The 17730-nt window shown below is 33.6% G+C and overlaps 2 protein-coding genes across 2 annotated transcripts; one reads left to right on the forward strand and one right to left on the reverse strand.

Annotated features, from left to right (window-relative positions):
* Positions 1 to 4921: 4921 nt before the first annotated feature.
* On the reverse strand, positions 4922 to 7842 carry LOC139843695 (putative pentatricopeptide repeat-containing protein At3g11460, mitochondrial). The gene has a single exon (XM_071833831.1). It carries the CDS (start codon positions 7797 to 7799, stop codon positions 5214 to 5216), a length of 2586 nt encoding a protein of 861 aa, XP_071689932.1. The 5' UTR covers positions 7800 to 7842; the 3' UTR covers positions 4922 to 5213.
* A 2183-nt stretch (positions 7843 to 10025) lies between these two features.
* On the forward strand, positions 10026 to 11594 carry LOC139843757 (glucan endo-1,3-beta-glucosidase 12-like). The gene is made up of 2 exons (XM_071833904.1): positions 10026 to 11358; positions 11442 to 11594. Exons 1-2 carry the CDS (start codon positions 10026 to 10028, stop codon positions 11471 to 11473), a joined length of 1365 nt encoding a protein of 454 aa, XP_071690005.1. The 3' UTR covers positions 11474 to 11594.
* The last annotated feature ends 6136 nt before the right edge of the window (positions 11595 to 17730 follow it).

The following is a 17730-nucleotide window of genomic DNA, read 5'->3' on the forward strand; positions in this document are numbered from 1 at the left end:
AAGAGAACAACCAATTATTAATAAAATTAACAAATTTGACATTTACATATGCCATTTCTATGTAATCTCGGTTAAAAAGGTTAACATACCATAATCGTGGCGGTGACGTTGAAGTGATTCCTTTCCCAACCTGATATGAAGACCGTCATTCTTACAACACTTCATCAGACCACCTTTGTTGCCCGTTTGATGATTGCAAAGAAACTATCAAGACCACAGTTGTTTTTTTATCTAATAATAATTTGGTGACGGTTCCGAAAACATAATCACTAAATCATTCAATCAAATGTAGTTCTTGAATCACTTATGACATACATTACATGTTAGTTAATAATTCAGTCAAAGGTAGATCAATGGTTCGTATTCAAATGGTTAGGTTATTTAATGGTACAGTCATACAAACCTTGAGCCAGTGAAAAGTGGATGTAGAGACCATAACTAAACCATGATTGTACCCATCTCCCACAAATCTGTCAATGAAATAAGATTAAAAAGCTTGGTTTGAGAAGCACAAATTGTGATAAATCTTGGTTAAAAAAGCATTTAGTATATCGAATTTTGCAATGACGATGTTTGTAATGTAACTTAAGCGTACCTTCCATTCTCCCATGGATTTATTCGATTATCTTTACACTATAAAGCAGGCTCTGGATGCTACTTGCAAAAAAGGAAAGTATACAAATGGTTAAACAAATATAAAAAAATCAAAATGCTTTGCTAATCAATGTTAGACTATAGCTGAGAATCTGTCTACAGCAAATAGAAGAGTCTGACATAGTGTGCTTTCTGAGTGTTGTTTTTTTTTTTTTTTTTTTTTTTTTTTGCTATTGCTTGAACCCTGTAGTCTTAGAGGCATGTTTTTTTCCCTTATGGAAGATAAAAGAGGGAAATAAACGTAGTGTATAAGTTCAACAATAGAACATAAAAGTGCCTATAAACCGGAATGAATATACGATGAGAACTAATTTAGTATGACAACAAAATCCAATCAGATCTGATGATAAACTCATAAAAATATAACTTGACAATAAAAAACGATTCAAGAAGGGTATGCATACCTCTAATTTAGTTTCAACGACAATGATGATCCAATTCACGACACACCATCGGGTCCACCGACAATCATGGTTGAGATAAAATCATCAGTTTGATCCCAATCGACGCAATAGCAAATATATAACTTATAATTCTGATAAACACAATCGTGATATTGGGTGAGAAATCGAAAAATAACCAAATCGAAGAAAAAGAAGTATTCGAAGAAAATAAGAGGCTAATTACTGAAGACGAAATTGATTCTTAGAACTTGCAAGTTTTTTTATATTGATTTTTTTGGAAGCTTACGCTTTAGGGTTAATCCTAAAACGCGTTGGAGTCATTGCTCAAATCAAAAGGTTGACTTCATCAAATCGATTTGTAGTTATATGGGATCGAGATTTGTGGATTAATTGAAAAAAGTTGAAGATATCTTGTGCGATGTTCATGGTTGAAAGGATTTGATTGAGTGATTTAGGTTACAAATTAGGGATTTGATTGAGATGAGAGAGTTTTGAAGGGTTGTAGAAGATTGCATAGCTTGCAAATGAATTTGAGATGGATCGATCCCTAATTTTAGGGCTAAACCCCGTACGTTTTTTAGTTTTGAAGGCTAATTTTGTCTGATTACCTCTTAATCCAAGAATTGTCACGTGATTAAGGGTTGATTTTGAAATGAATGGCCGTGATTAGATGTGGTTAAAAGATTAGATGGCTAGGATTGAAAGTTGATGGGAATTGTCACTTAATTGTGTGTTTACATTAACTAAACCAATCTTTATACCGACTGACACACCAATTTAAACTTATTTTTAGACCCACATAAAATAGCCTAACAATCTAAGATTAACGTAACAAATCACAAACACATAGATTGGCACATAACAAAGATCCAATGAGTATAATACCTAAACTATGCAAGGTCAGATCGATCAAATGTAATCATACTCCAATCAGTACACTATAAAGTTTTAAGTAACTTTTGTTTGTTTTACTAAATTCTCAATTCCTACATCACTCCCATGATGTTACTCATTTATTCAGCTAGAGATAAAACAAACACCAAAATGAGAGTACTTTAAATTGATGAGTCCAAATTGATACTTATAAGGAAACACAATTAAAAAAGAATGAGTTAAGAAATTTACTTTTTGTGGCTGGACAGTTCCATGAAATGAAAACGTCCAAGACGATCAACACAATAGCATTCACAAACAAATTTAATGGATCATCCTGCAATTTCAGCAAAAAAAGACCATATAGGAACTACGGATGTAGAACTGATTTCAGTATAAATAATCCCCTGACTTGTAAAACTTATTTGACAAGACATCATCAACCCGAACTCCAAACAAACCACCAAGAGAACAACCAATTATTAATAAAATTAACAAATTTGACATTTACATATGCCATTTCTATGTAATCTCGGTTAAAAAGGTTAACATACCATAATCGTGGCGGTGACGTTGAAGTGATTCCTTTCCCAACCTGATCTGAAGACCGTCATTCTTACAACACTTCATCAGACCACCTTTGTTGCCCGTTTGATGATTGCAAAGAAACTATCAAGACCACGGTTGTTTTTTTATCTAATAATAATTTGGTGACGGTTCCGAAAACATAATCACTAAATCATTCAATCAAATGTAGTTCATGAATGACTTATGACATACATTACATGTTAGTTAATAATTCAGTCAAAGGTAGATCAATGGTTCGTATTCAAATGGTTAGGTTATTTAATGGTACAGTCATACAAACCTTGAGCCAGTGAAAAGTGGATGTAGAGACCATAACTAAACCATGATTGTACCCATCTCCCACAAATTTGTCAATGAAATAAGATTAAAAAGCTTGGTTTGAGAAGCACAAATTGTGATAAATCTTGGTTAAAAAAGCATTTAGTATATCGAATTTTGCAATGATGATGTTTGTAATGTAACTTAAGCGTACCTTCCATTCTCCCATGGATTTATTCGATTATCTTTACACTATAAAGCAGGCTCTGGATGCTACTTGCAAAAAAGGAAAGTATACAAATGGTTAAACAAATATAAAAAAATCAAAATGCTTTGCTAATCAATGTTAGACTATAGGTGAGAATCTGTCTACAGCAAATAGAAGAGTCTGACAAAGTGTGCTTTCTGAGTGTTTTTTTTTTTTTTTTTTTTTGCTTTTGCTTGAACCCTGTAGTCTTTTTTTTTCCATTATGGAAGATAAAAGAGGGAAATAAACGTAGTGTATAAATTCAACAATAGAACATAAAAGTGCCTATAAACCGGAATGAATGTACGATGAGAACTAATTTAGTATGACAACAAAATCCAATCAGATCTGATGATAAACTCATAAAAATATAACTTGACAATAAAAAACGATTCAAGAAGAGTATGCATACCTCTAATCCTTTTTGAGTTTCATCAGTTGTTTCAACGACAATGATGATCCAATTCACGACACACCATCGGGTCCACCTACAATCATGGTTGAGATAAAATCATCAGTTTGATCCCAATCGACGCAATAGCAAATATATAACTTATAATTCTGATAAACACAATCGTGATATTGGGCGAGAAATCGAAAAATAACCAAATCGAAGAAAAAGAAGTATTCGAAGAAAATAAGAGGCTAATTACTGAAGACGAAATTGATTCTTAGAACTTGCAAGTTTTTTTATATTGATTTTTTTGGTAGCTTACGCTTTAGGGTTAATCCTAAAACGCGTTGAAGTGATTGCTCAAATCAAAAGGTTGACTTCATCAAATCGATTTGTAGTTATATGGGATCGAGATTTGTGGATTAATTGAAAAAAGTTGAAGATATCTTGTGTGATGTTCATGGTTGAAAGGATTTGATTGAGTGATTTAGGTTACAAATTAGGGATTTGATTGAGATGAGAGACTTTTGTAGGGTTGAAGAAGACTGCGTAGCTTGCAAATGAACTTGAGATGGATCGATCCCTAATTTTAGGACCCCGTACGTTTTTTTTAGGTTTGAAGGCTAATTTTGTCTGATTACCTCTTAATACAAGAATTGTCACTTGATTAAGGGTTGATTTTGAAATGAATGACTGTGATTAGAGGTGGTTAAAAGATTAGATGGCTATGATTGAAAGTTGATGGGAATTGTCACTTATTTGTGTTTTTACTTTAAATATAAGAGAGATTATTATTATTATTATTATTATTATTATTATTATTATTATTATTATTATTATTATTATATATATAATATATAATAAGTAATAAATATACACTTAGTGAGATTTTGACTAAGAAATGATTCATCGAAATAATGAGTCCACAAGTGATATCAACACATCTCACAAATGTCGATAGTTATCTGCAACTCTTTCCTTCTTATTGTTGCTCAATATCTCGTTTGTAGACATATTCTCTTTGTTTTTTTGAGCCTTCAACGAATTATAGACTGTATTCGAAAATGTCACATCTCCTTTGATAATTCCATCATCTATGATCTAGTTGTGAAAATTCATGGATATGTATCCCACACCAGAACTTTAATTGATTCTTTATGGTTAAAGAATATATATGTCATCACTAGCATCAATATCCTGAATATCACTGTGATCTTAAAAGTTAAAATCGACTCACAGAATATACCTACTGAAAATTTATATCCATTACCATTTTACATTTACTATAATATGATGACTGATGATCGAACCATATATTATGTATTATATCCTCTATTATTTCAACTTTAATTTTGGTCCAATTTGATTCTCTTAGTATTTTGACAGTTTTGTTATCTCCTCAACCACCAATATATATAAATAATATAAGTGAAGAAAATCAAAAGAATTTAAAATTCCTAAAAGTGAGTCACTAAACTGAATAGCATTCCATACCCAATCCCTTTCCCTTTGTCATCAAATGAAGAGAGAAAAAAAAAAATACTATTTGTCGTCAATTAAAACAAAAAACGAAAACCCAAAGCGGGTTATCTACAAAGCGGATGGTCGCCCCGCAAAGCGGATTAGTCGGTTTACAAAACGGATTGGAAACACATGAATAACAAAAAAGAAGAGCAATAAAAAATTTAATTGAATGAAGAATCCAAATAATGGTAACCAAAACTGTGGTCATACTATATTCAGTTCAATCCCAACTCCTTATGTTTCGACCCCTTTATCACTCCAGCTTACCAAATTACCAAAAATCCCGACAGGAGCAAGACCCATTCTTAAAATAATGAAAACGATTTGCATCCCGAATTATAAGTTCCCTTGATGTCACACGTGACACCAATTTCATTACGAAATGACAATCATCACATATTCTAAGATTCTTCATTATATCAATCGGCATCCAACCTGGCAAACTTAATAACCCAAACGCTAATGCAAGCTTTTCACTGTGATACACACAACTGTTTTTCCTAACATACATTCCCGTTTCTTCTAATTTCCTAATAATCTCATCTAACGTGTAATAAACGTCTTTAATCCTTGGATGATTAGCATCATCTACTGTAAAAACATGTACTCTGTTATCTACTTCAATCCAACTGCACCCAGGATCCTTCCTTATTCCTTTATCTTTCATTATTCTCCTTACATTTGAAACATTTTCTAAATTTCCAGAGTCTGAATAAAGATTGGCTAAAAGTACATAACTACCCGAATCTTCTGCATCTAGTTCAACAAGATTCTTTAAAGCAGTTTCTGCCATTGTTGAATCACCATGAATTCTGCAAGCACCAAGCAAAGCTCCCCAAACAGCAGCGTTTGGCTTCATCCGCATGTTCTCTATTATATCTTTTGCCTTTTCAACCAACCCTGCTCGCCCAAACAAATCCACCATACACGCAAAATGCTCACATGTTGGATTAATACTCTGATCCTCAATTAACATATTAAAGTAATGTTGACCTTCAGATAATAGTCCTGAATGGCTACAACCAGATAAAACCGATACATAACTTATGTTATCGGGCCTTATACCCGACCGTATCATCTTCTCAAAAGTCTCAATTACTTGATCACCCTGACCACTTTGAGCATACCCCGCCATCATTGCATTCCAAGTAATCAAATTCTTTGAAACTATCAAATCAAATGTTTTTTCTGCATCTTTAATACGCCCGCATTTTGAATACATGGTAACAATACTATTTTTCACCGAAACATCAGACCCATAACCCGATTTTTCAGCTTGAGCAACTACTTGGTTACCGAGTTTTAGTACGGCACCATTTGCACATGCATTAATTGAACATACAAATGTAATCCAATCTGGTTTGACTCCTTGTTGACTCATCAAAACATAAATCTTGAGACCTTCTTCCCAAAATCCACACTGAACATATCCTGATAACATCGAGTTCCAAGAAACGACATTCCTTTCAGGCATTTTATCAAAATATTCTCGAGCCTTTACAACGTTTCCACTTTGTGAAAATGATGATATCATTGTTGTCCATGATATGATATCTCTAAACGACATTTGTTGAAACACATTATTTGCACTCTGTATATCACTGCATTTAGCATACATTGTAATTAAAGCATTTGCTACTGGGGTTAAAGTATTCATTCCAATTCTAAATGAATATGCATGGATTTGGGTTCCAAGGTCAATATCCTTTAAATTACAACAAGCATTTAAAACAGTTGCTAGAGTTAAGTGATCAGAGGCCACAGGAACAGTTTTCATTTGTTTAAATAACTTTATGGCTTCTTCTTCATTGCTACAATGTACTGCACCACCTATTAATGATGTCCATGTAACGATGTTGTGATGTTTTAGATTATTAAATACTTGGCGTGCTTTCACATACAACCCACATTTAGCATACATGTCAATCAAACTAGTGCCAACATACACATCCACATCTTGTTGTATTCGGATAATTCGTCCGTGCAAGTGGGTCCCCCAAGTAAGTTCATATATGCTAGTACATGCACTTAGGACGCTAGCATATGTCATGGAATTTGGTTTAAAACCTTGACGACACATTTCAATGAACATACTGAGCGTCTTCATAACGTTCCCATGCTTAGACAAAATCGAGACGATCATGTTCCATGACACGACATCTCTTTTAGGCATATCATCAAATAATTCCAAAGCCCTTTGAGCACCATATAACTTTGAGTAACCATAAATCATAGAATTCCAAGAAAACGAACTTGGGTTTGAAATTTTTAAGAAAATTTGTTCAGCAATATCGGGCTTTCCACACTTAATGTACATATCAACCATCGACGATTCAACAGAATTGTCACCTAAAAACTCAAACTTTTGAGCTAAACCATGCACTTGCAAAGCCAAATTTAAATTTCCAAGACTAGCACAGGCCTTCATCACACAAGTGAAAGAATATGCATCTGGAACACACTCAAAACATCTCACCATCAAAACGAACACCTCAACAGTCTTCTCTATCAACCCATTACGAAAATAACCGGACATCATAGAGTTCCAAGAAACAACATCCCTTTGAGGCATTTCATCGAACACCTTCTGTGCACCCATGATCCGCCCCGAATTCACTAACACCTCAATCATCGCATTCCAACTAAACACATTTTTAAGTTCAATTTCATCAAACACCAATGATGCATCATCGATTAAACCACAACTGGCGTACATGTTAATTAAATTGTTCTGAACAAAAGTCGAAACACCTAACCCTTTTGTGATCAGCTGACAATGAAGTCCCCGAGCCAAGTTCTTCGACCGAATATTGACACATTCTTTCATCGATTCGTAAAAATTCTGAGATAACTCCATATACGATCGATCCGGGGCTTTTTGATGGGATGATAAAAATCGACGAATGATATGATACGGAAAAGAACGACATGAGGTTGACGACAACCTTGAGATCATGAGAGATTGTGATAGAGATGAACACTTTGAGTGTTAGTGGTATCATTTGATTGATTTCATTAAAATTATTATGTGCAACTGCAAGAGTGATGATAATAAGTTGCTGAATCTACACAGGTCACAAATTTGAAATTTGGAGTAAAACTGCGCCAGATACAAGTAGACATAGTACATGATACAACTACCGTAAATTAAACAAATTCTCCCTAAACTATTTATAAAGTAACAATTATAGTCATGTAAAAATATAGCTTTATATTTACGGTCTATTTGAAATCTCCTTTTCGATATTTCCTTTTAGTTACTAAAATAGAACTTTACTAAAATTGCGTAATAGTCGTCTCATTATTCGAGTGTCACAACTCACAATTAAGGACGATATGGTGAACTAGTGATAATTTTATAAGTTTCTAGAGATTTACAAGAATTCTTAGCAATCATTGCCGGAACCAGAAATATTCTTCACTGAGGCGGATTTTTCTTAAAAAGCGTAGCAGTTTTTTTTGCACAAAATATGGAGAATTTTGGGCAAAATATGTAGGCTTTTGAGGCAAAATATTCACTAGAGCTAAAATCACAAAATTCAAAAATTTTGCATTAAAATTTACAAATTCACTCTAGCGGGTGACACCCCGACCCCTTAGTAGTTTCGGGTGTCAGCAATCTTTTCCTTCTCTCTTCTCTTCACAAAAGTAGATAATTGGCTTAAATGTTCTAAATATATACCGATTAAACCGCTTATATAATCTTGGTTTTTCATATGGACGAAGTATATGTAAGTCCATTTGATGTACGATCTAATCTTGGTTTTTCATATCCTTGTGAAATTTCTGTTTTTTGCCAGAGAAAAAAAAATCGCATATATAATTAGATGAGTAGACGTCCCTATGATTGATGATAAAGATTGCTAATAAAAAAAATTAAAATATTTGCCCCCTGAGTAATCCCGTATTGCTGTTCAAAAAAATAAAATAAAATATTTGTCGAATTTACATTTTCTTGAATTTCATTGTTTCACAATTCTACTATAACAGCGTGAACACCTAATTTACGGAAAAATAATGCTCGTTTAACTTTCTTTCACTGTAAAAAAAATTTAAGCCTCCTTTAAAAGTTAACATCATTGTATATGCCAGTGTTGTAAAAGTCGCTCGACTTGGCCGATGCGTCGTTTTTTGAGGTTCTCCGTCCCGTTTTTCTGAAAACGACTCAAAAGACGGTCAAAGCTAAAAGTTCGGTCAAAGACGGTCAAAGTTGGTCAAAACGGTCAAAATCAGTCAAATTTTCGTCAAGATGTGATATGTTTTAAAATTAGGGTTTGTTTTCATTTTTTGGGCCGCTCTTTTCTCTGCGTCCTTACTGATTATGTACTCGGTAACATTAATTGAGTTTGAAGTTTGATTGTATTTAAATTCAAGTTCTTGTTTAGAAATTTATGGTACAGAATCAACTATTTTATACATATATAAATATATATTTAAGAAATTACTAATAAAGTCAACGTTGGTCAACGACCGATGCGTCCCCGACGCGTCCTTTTTAGGTCTCAACCGATGCGTCCCCGACTTGCGACTTTTACAACCTTGGTATATGCTATGAACTACCAGTAATTAGTTCCTTTTTTTTTTTTTTTTAATTAAAAGCACTACTAGTAAATAGTAATTACTATTACTACTCCATTTATTTTCCTATCGTTTAAAATGGAAAATATCGGTAAAGTTATTATTTATCACCGTTTGAAATTGAGTACGAAACGACAACAAATGAGGCGTGCACTGTCAATCAAGGAAAGGACTTGGTTCCTTTTACTCTGTTTACAACAAATCAGCTGGACCCAAAGACCATTTCCACTTGACATAAAGTGATTTTTCCAAATCTCCTTTTTGAAATTTATTCCTTCATTTTTTCAAACTTTTCAATCATAATGTCTATCATTCTAAAAAATGTTTACTCCTATAACGTTGATCTAATAACATATTTAACAAATTGTAATAACTTTACTACCACAAAATTAATTATACTGTTTTTATTACAGTAATTAATTATTAATTATGGGAATGGGAAAGGAGCTAATATATTGATACTTGATCACATCATTTGTTACTAGTTTAGTTCACTCCATCACAAATGGCTCTTCTATGTTTCATCCCCTTCCTCTTTCTCCTCCACCCATTAACTACAGTAACTGCGGTGGGAATAAACTACGGCACACTCGGTAACAACCTCCCACCACCAAAGACAGTTGCCCAGCTCTTGCAATCCACACTTATTGATAAAGTCAAAATCTATGACTCAAACCCTCAAATTCTCCAAGCCTTCTCCAACTCGGGCATTGATCTAATAGTCGCAGTCGAGAACAGTCATGTCGCTAATCTAAGTGCCTCCATGTCCGCCGCAGAGGATTGGTTCTCGGCCCGTGTTGCCCCTTTCATCCCCTCCACCTCAATAGTTGCCATTGCGGTTGGTAACGAGTACTTAGCCACTAATGATGATAACATGAACCCTAATTATCTTTTAAAAGCAATGCAAAATCTACATCAAGTTTTGCTATCACGTGGACTTGATCGAAAAATCAAGATCTCTACGCCTCATAGTATGGCCGTGTTAGCCACCTCGTTTCCACCTTCCACGTCCACATTTGCCACTACCCTTATGCCGATAATGACATCGATAGTTTCCTTTTTAGCCGACACTGGCTCATCGTTCATGGTAAATGCATACCCTTACTTCGCCTATCGTGACAACCCTAAAACGGTCCCACTCGAGTATGCAATGCTTGGTAACTCGAGCGGAGTTCATGACCCAAAAGGGTACGTCTACACCAATATGTTAGACGCACAGATCGATGCGATCCGTTCTGCTATTGTGTCATTAGGATTCGGAAACCGAAATGTTGGTATAACGGTTTCCGAATCTGGATGGCCCTCAAAAGGCGAGTCCGGTGAAACTGCTGCTTCACCGGACAATGCAAAAGCCTACAATAGTAGGTTAATAACTAAGGCCCAGTCAAACAAAGGGACCCCAATGAAACCCAATGAGAAGATAGAGATATTTCTTTTTGCTTTGTTTAATGAAAACAAGAAACAAGGAGGTGCAAGTGAGAGGAACTTTGGGCTATTCAATGGGGATGGTTCTAAGGTTTATGAAGTTGATTTGAGCTGTGAGTTTTGTAGTGGGTCTAAATTGGAGTTTGGGTCAAAGATGATGCAAAGGGGTCCATCGGTTTGGTGTGTGGCTAAGCCACATGCGGATGAGAAGTTGGTTCAGGGTGTGTTGGACTTTTGTTGTGGGCCAGGTGGTGTGGACTGTAGGGAAGTGTATGAAAATGGGGCTTGTTTTGGGCCTAATAAGGTTCATGCACATGCATCATATGCAATGAATGCATATTACCAAATGCATGGAAGAAATTATTGGAATTGTGATTTTAAAGGAAGTGGTCTTGTCACTTTCAGTGACCCAAGTAAGTTCTATTCATTTATTTTTAGTTTTTATATTTGAAAAATGATAAAATGTAATTTATATACTAAACGGTTTCTGAAACAGGTTATGGAACATGCAAGTACTCTCAACAGTAGAAGCAAAGTGGTTATATAACCGAAGGCTATGATATGAGTCTATCACCACCATATGATTCTATATTCAAGTAACTCATTTTGTAACTGTTGCTTAAAAAGTTGTATAATATATCAATTTCGACTTTTCGTAGCTTATATGTAGAAACTATTGTTACAATTATATTTAACCCAACCATCACACACTTGCTCACCATGACAAACCATCACATCGGCGTCAAGTTGTCACTTAATCACAAAGACATGCATACCGAAGATAAAATTACTCCCAACCATCACATTCTTCCTAATTTATACCACTATATTAACTATATTAATTAGTTTTATCAAAATATATGTCGGGAAGCAGAGATTACATTACATTTTTGTTGAGCGTGCATTTTGTCATGCTCGTGATCATGAGATACACTTAAAAAGCACGAAGGGAGGGGCGAAGTGGTGATGGCTTATGCATCATATGTCCGTGCCAATAGTGCCACCACCAGTGGCGGTACGTACTTGGTGTTACTCGGAGGGGCACCCGCTCTACCTGCAACAACAAAAATTTAGTGTAATACTTTTATGATTTTTAGGTGCAATTTCTTTAATGTTATTCGACTCCCATATTACATACAATCTTCAAGTTTATCTAAATAGAAAAAATCATTCTACGCACGCTGTTGTAAGGAAAAGTACATATAAAACCAACTCACTATACACGAAGAAGTAACAAACATCATTACTATGACACACAAATACCATAGATAAATTTCAACGCAAATAAAAAGAAGAATCTGAAAAAATACAACTTAAGCTATAACAATATATACCCATACAGTGGCCCATAAAATTCAGATAGTCATTCGAATGTACACCTGATCTCAAAAAAAAAAAAAAAAAAAAAAAAAAAAAACAAACTCTTTCGGACATTTTTACAAACACTTTGTATGCAACAACAAAGACAACTTCTTTTTAATCAAACTATTTCAAACTATCACTCAATACACATACACTGATACACATACACATAAACGTACAAGTGAACTACAGAAAAATCACTTTGTCATTATACATAAGTACAAATTTAAATAAAATATCATTACTTTAGGATCCGATTTATAAAAGTTAACGGAGTTAATCGTATATTGTTCTAAACACTAAAGAGTCGTACTGAATGCAAATAGAAAAAATTGTAGGCACCTTTTAAAACTGTCACTCAATCCGATAGTTGGCTTCCAAATGAAAGAAACAACATAAAACAAAAATGTATCCATACTACTCCCGATTAGTAACAGGAAACACTAGAAAAAAAAAATTAAAAAATTAAAAATTAACAAACCCTGTATGTTTATTAATAACATATACACGATTTATTGTAATATATTATAGTTAATTCATTAAATGAATGATTGTAAGCAAAATGTATTTGTAATGCTAAATGCATTTGTAATAGTAGATGTGTTTTTTTTAACAGCGATTGGGATTACCTGAGGGAGACTAAACCACCTGTTGCGATCATTTCCCGTTTCGACTATGCCGATGCAGCGATAATAACCCGCCCCCATCGCTACCCGGGAAGAGACCCTGAAATCGATCCAATAAAGCTTTTAGTCCAAAAAAAATCGAGTAGGACTGGAAATTTGGTTTCTACCGTGACCACCCCTCAAAGGACAAATCAAGTTGCAAATTTTTTATGATAATTCGAAGTTATATATATGGGAGGTGATCCTCACACACTACTTTTTGATACATGTACAATTTTATCTTATATATTCACAGTTATGCCCCTAGATTAATCTAGAGAGTTGAACTTATATTATTATTGTAAGTATAATTAAGGGTAAAATAGGGGATTAGGTGTACATGGATCAAAAAGTGATGCGTGAGGATCACCTTCATAAATCGATTAAAATGAATATTATTAACTCGTAATATTATTTTTTGGTAAAGACATACATATAAATATTACTAATATTGATTATATTAAATATAAATATAAATATGAATATAAATATAATATAATATAAATTAAGATGAATTAAGAGTCAATATTCTATAAGTGATCTCCTTGCCATTTGTTGAGTAGAATTCTAACAACAATGAACCACAACGATTATATCATAATAGTACAACAAGCAACGACACTAACATAAGACTTGCCATCTATTATATCATAGTATTATTATTACGGAGTATTAGTGATTAGCGATTGGGGAATCTATCTTATGCCTTATGGGGCCTTATGCCATTATTGAAATATTTTTTTTATTAAAAATCTTTAAAATCGTAGGGATCACTAAAACTAACTACGTGACCTCTTAAGTAGTGGCAGAACTTGAACCCGATCACAGATGAGGCGGGTGAAAAAAATTATTAAAATTTTCATTACAACTGGGTAAACACTATAAAAAATCTTATTTTTTAGTAATTTTTTTTAAGTATAAATTTTATTTTTTAAATCCAACTGGGGCGGATGTCCCGCCCTGTGTACACAAAGCTCCGCCCCTGCTCTTAAGGTAAATGATTTTTTAAAGGTAAACAACTATCAATTATGAAAGGTACTTTGAAAAAATAATTAGGACGTCACTGAATTTTCATCCTCGATTTGCCACTAATATTAATTGATAAACACATTATGACATAAAAAATAAACTCATCCGTAATAAATGTCAACGCTTCAATTAATACTAGTGGCGAATGCGGTTTTGTCACACCTTCCTTTACACTATATGGCCATGTACAAAGTTCTAAGAAAAATTATTAGGCAACTTGAAGCCTTGAGAAGAAATTTTCTATAGAGAGGTGATTCCTCAAAACGTAAAGTATGTTTGGTCAATTGGGAGATAGTTTGTACACCTAAAGAATTTGGTGGTTTAGGTGTTGTCCCGCTTCGGTTGAAGAATTTGGCATTACTAGCAAAATGGTGGTCAAAGCTTAATTCAAATAAAGAATCTATGTAGAAATCGCTCGTTCTCAATTCCTTTGGAAAGTCATTCCAAGGAAAACTTATGTACGATATTCACTCCTTAAAGATGTCTAGGCTTTCTCTCATTTGGAAGGACATTGTCAATCTTCAAAACGATGATGCGATGGGTGAAGTTGTAGGCCCTCAATGTTGGAAATGGCAAATAGGTAATGGAGCGTATATTTCTTTTTGGCATGACATTTGGTTAAGGACCGAAGCTTTTCGTTTGCGCTTCCCTTCTTTGTTTCGTCTAATTCACTTCAAAGAAGCAAAAGTAAAGGATTGCTATTTTTGGTCTTTTGATGACCATGTCCAGTTGACTTGGGATTTCCGTGTCAGTTTCCCTCAGCCTCAGTTCGCCATCAGTGAGGCATCCCATCTTTTCGATCTTTTAAAATCGGTTATTATTTATGAGTCTCGAGAGGATAAATTTGTATGGTTGCAAGGTTTCGATGGTTCTTATTCTGTTTCTGACAGGGTGCGTGTTTTGTTATGCCCGGGTCATCAGCAAGGTCCGATATGGGCGAAACATATTGGGAATAATCGTATTCCTTCAAAAGTATCTATTTTTCATTGGTTAGATATTAAAGGAAGCATCCCGGTCAGACAAGTGCTTAGGACACGACATATCCTTCATGTGGGGCATTCGTCTTTGTATATATGATGTCAAAACCACGATGAAACCGTGTCTCATCTTCTCTTGCATTGTCTGTGGTCCTTCAACATTTGGTGTGCTCTCTTTAAATGGCGGAATATTAGATGGGTGATTCCGGGTGATTTGGTTCAATATTCGTCTGATTGATGCTTTGGTATGGGGGTTAAAGACTCAAAATTTTGGAGGTTATTCGGTCCGGCCACATTGTGGGCGATTTGGACGGCTCAAAACGAGGCTATTTTTAACTCAAAATTCACTTGTTGGACCTCATTATTACATGCAATCAAATTGAAGGTTTTCCTATGGGCTTCGTCCTCTGTGATGACCCGGAAATTTCTGACCAAATTTAAACTTAATCTTTGTATGATTAACATTTTCGACATGATAAGCAAAGTCTGTAATATTGAGTCACGACAGTTTTGGAACTATATTCATATAATCAATTATTCTTTGACTGTTCTCTATGATTCACGAACAATATATATATATATATATATATATATATATATATATATATATATATATATATATATATATATATATATATATATGATTTCAAGTTATTTAGTAAACGATAGTAACATTCGTTTGTTAATTCAATTGATATTTAGATAAGTGAACTAAAACGTTTAAAATAAACAAGTAAAACACTAATTTGCTACAGTATTATCGAATTGCTACAGTACCCAAAATGCTACAGTGTTTTCGAAAATCACTATTTGCTACAGTAACTTTGCTACAGGAAAACGCTATTTCAAAAAAAAATGTATATATGTATATGTATATACAACGAGACAATGATTTATAGAAGTAAATGACAAAAATACTCGAAAGTTTAAGATATACTTTGGGTGGTATAATTTAGAGATAATTTAAGGCTATATTTTGACAAAGGTACGTGTCCCATAATGAAAATTACAAGTTTTCTCAGCGTACGAAGGGACACTCGAAAAATCGAAACCGTGACATAAGTCGAGTGACAACGTACGACTTATCGGAACAAAAATTACAAGTCAACTATGCATGTGAATTTAATATAATATATAATTAATTATATAAATTAAATATATTATATATATTATATTAAATTATGTCGACGAGCTAAATTACAAAAATATGTGAGCTGGAAAAATGGGCCATGCGATCGCATGGCAAATGGCCTTCAGAACCATGCGATCGCATGGGGTCTGAATTCAGGCCACACCTATAAAAGCTCGAGCATATCTGTTTCTGATTCATTCCATTACTCCGTATTTATTTACTTATTATATTATTATTATTATTATTATTAAGAATATTAATAATATTAAATCTTATTATTAATCTTATTATTTTTATTAGTAATATTATTAGTATTATACATAAAATACTATGACAAGGTTATGTCCAAACGATTTCAAAACGAGTTTACGAGCAAGCTAAAGTTAAGGAAATTATGGGTTATTGCCAAGAAGGTTATGGGTAATGTTCGGGGGTATATTTGTGAATCAAACCTAGTGTTTATCATCTCCGTTACGTCTACGTACTTTTCTACAATATTGAATCTAAATATTGATACGTTGAGATCTACGGTTATTCGATACTCTGAGTTTCGATCACATTACGATGAACCACTTTATATGCTGATAAGGTGAGTTTCATTATTCCCTTTTTATATACATTTTGGGCTGAGAATACATGCAAATGCTTTATTAACTGTTTTACAATATTTATATGCGTGAGTTTCATATGATCCCTTTTACTCAATATATTTTTGGGCTGAGAATACATGCGACTGTTTATAAATACTGAAAATACTAGATTTATATGCGTGAGTTTCATTTGCTCCCTTTTTAATTGCTTTTGCAATATATATTTTTGGGTTGAGAATACATGCACTTTATTTTAAACGCAATGGATACAAGTACATACTAAATTCTACACTGAGTTTGAACCGAAAATCCCTTAGCTTTGGTAACTAGTAACTACCAGTTATAAGAACTGGTGGGCGCGAGTAGTAGTATATGGATCCATAGGGCTTGATATCCCCGTCCGAGCTAGAGCACTATGTGACAACCCGAAAATTTTCAACCAAATTTAAACTTTATCTTTATATTATTCCGACACGATAAGCAAAGTTGTTAAGTTAAATCTCAAGAATTTTAAATTGTGTTCATACATTCATTATAACCTCGACCAAATTCCGACGATTCACGAACCGTTATATATAAATAAATATGTATATATATGTATATATATATATATATATTATAACTTGAGAATATTAATAAAGTATTAAACATATAATACTTTACATGAACGTATTTGTTTCAATATGTTTATCGATGGAATTAGAAGATAATATCAAATGATTGATTTATCAGATACATTATGATATGATTACGGGTCTATGTTATGAGGTCCACTGTGATTTAAGAAATCTATTCTTTTTGACAACATTCGGAAAATGGTAAAGTGATTTATAAGTAAGAACGTGAAGTGTAAATAACTTAGATGTTGGATATCGACAAGTTAAGTAACTCGACATTTTTCATTAAGATGATTTCATACGTTTATTTAACCTTTGAACTTTATCTCATGCTTCACCAACAAACTGTAATTTAAAAACTTGAAACCTATTATGAATATATATGATTCTACTTTTCTAAAACATTTTATGAT

Source organism: Rutidosis leptorrhynchoides, chromosome 4 (genome assembly GCF_046630445.1).
Source record: "Rutidosis leptorrhynchoides isolate AG116_Rl617_1_P2 chromosome 4, CSIRO_AGI_Rlap_v1, whole genome shotgun sequence".
Lineage (NCBI taxonomy): Eukaryota > Viridiplantae > Streptophyta > Magnoliopsida > Asterales > Asteraceae > Rutidosis > Rutidosis leptorrhynchoides.

Coding starts and splice junctions, on each gene's coding strand:
- LOC139843695 (XM_071833831.1), bottom strand. CDS start 7,799: ATGGAGTTATCTCAGAATTTTTACGAATCGATGAAAGAATGTGTCAAT.
- LOC139843757 (XM_071833904.1), top strand. CDS start 10,026: ATGGCTCTTCTATGTTTCATCCCCTTCCTCTTTCTCCTCCACCCATTA. Junction 11,359..11,441: donor TGTCACTTTCAGTGACCCAA/GTAAGTTCTATT, acceptor TTTCTGAAACAG/GTTATGGAACATGCAAGTAC.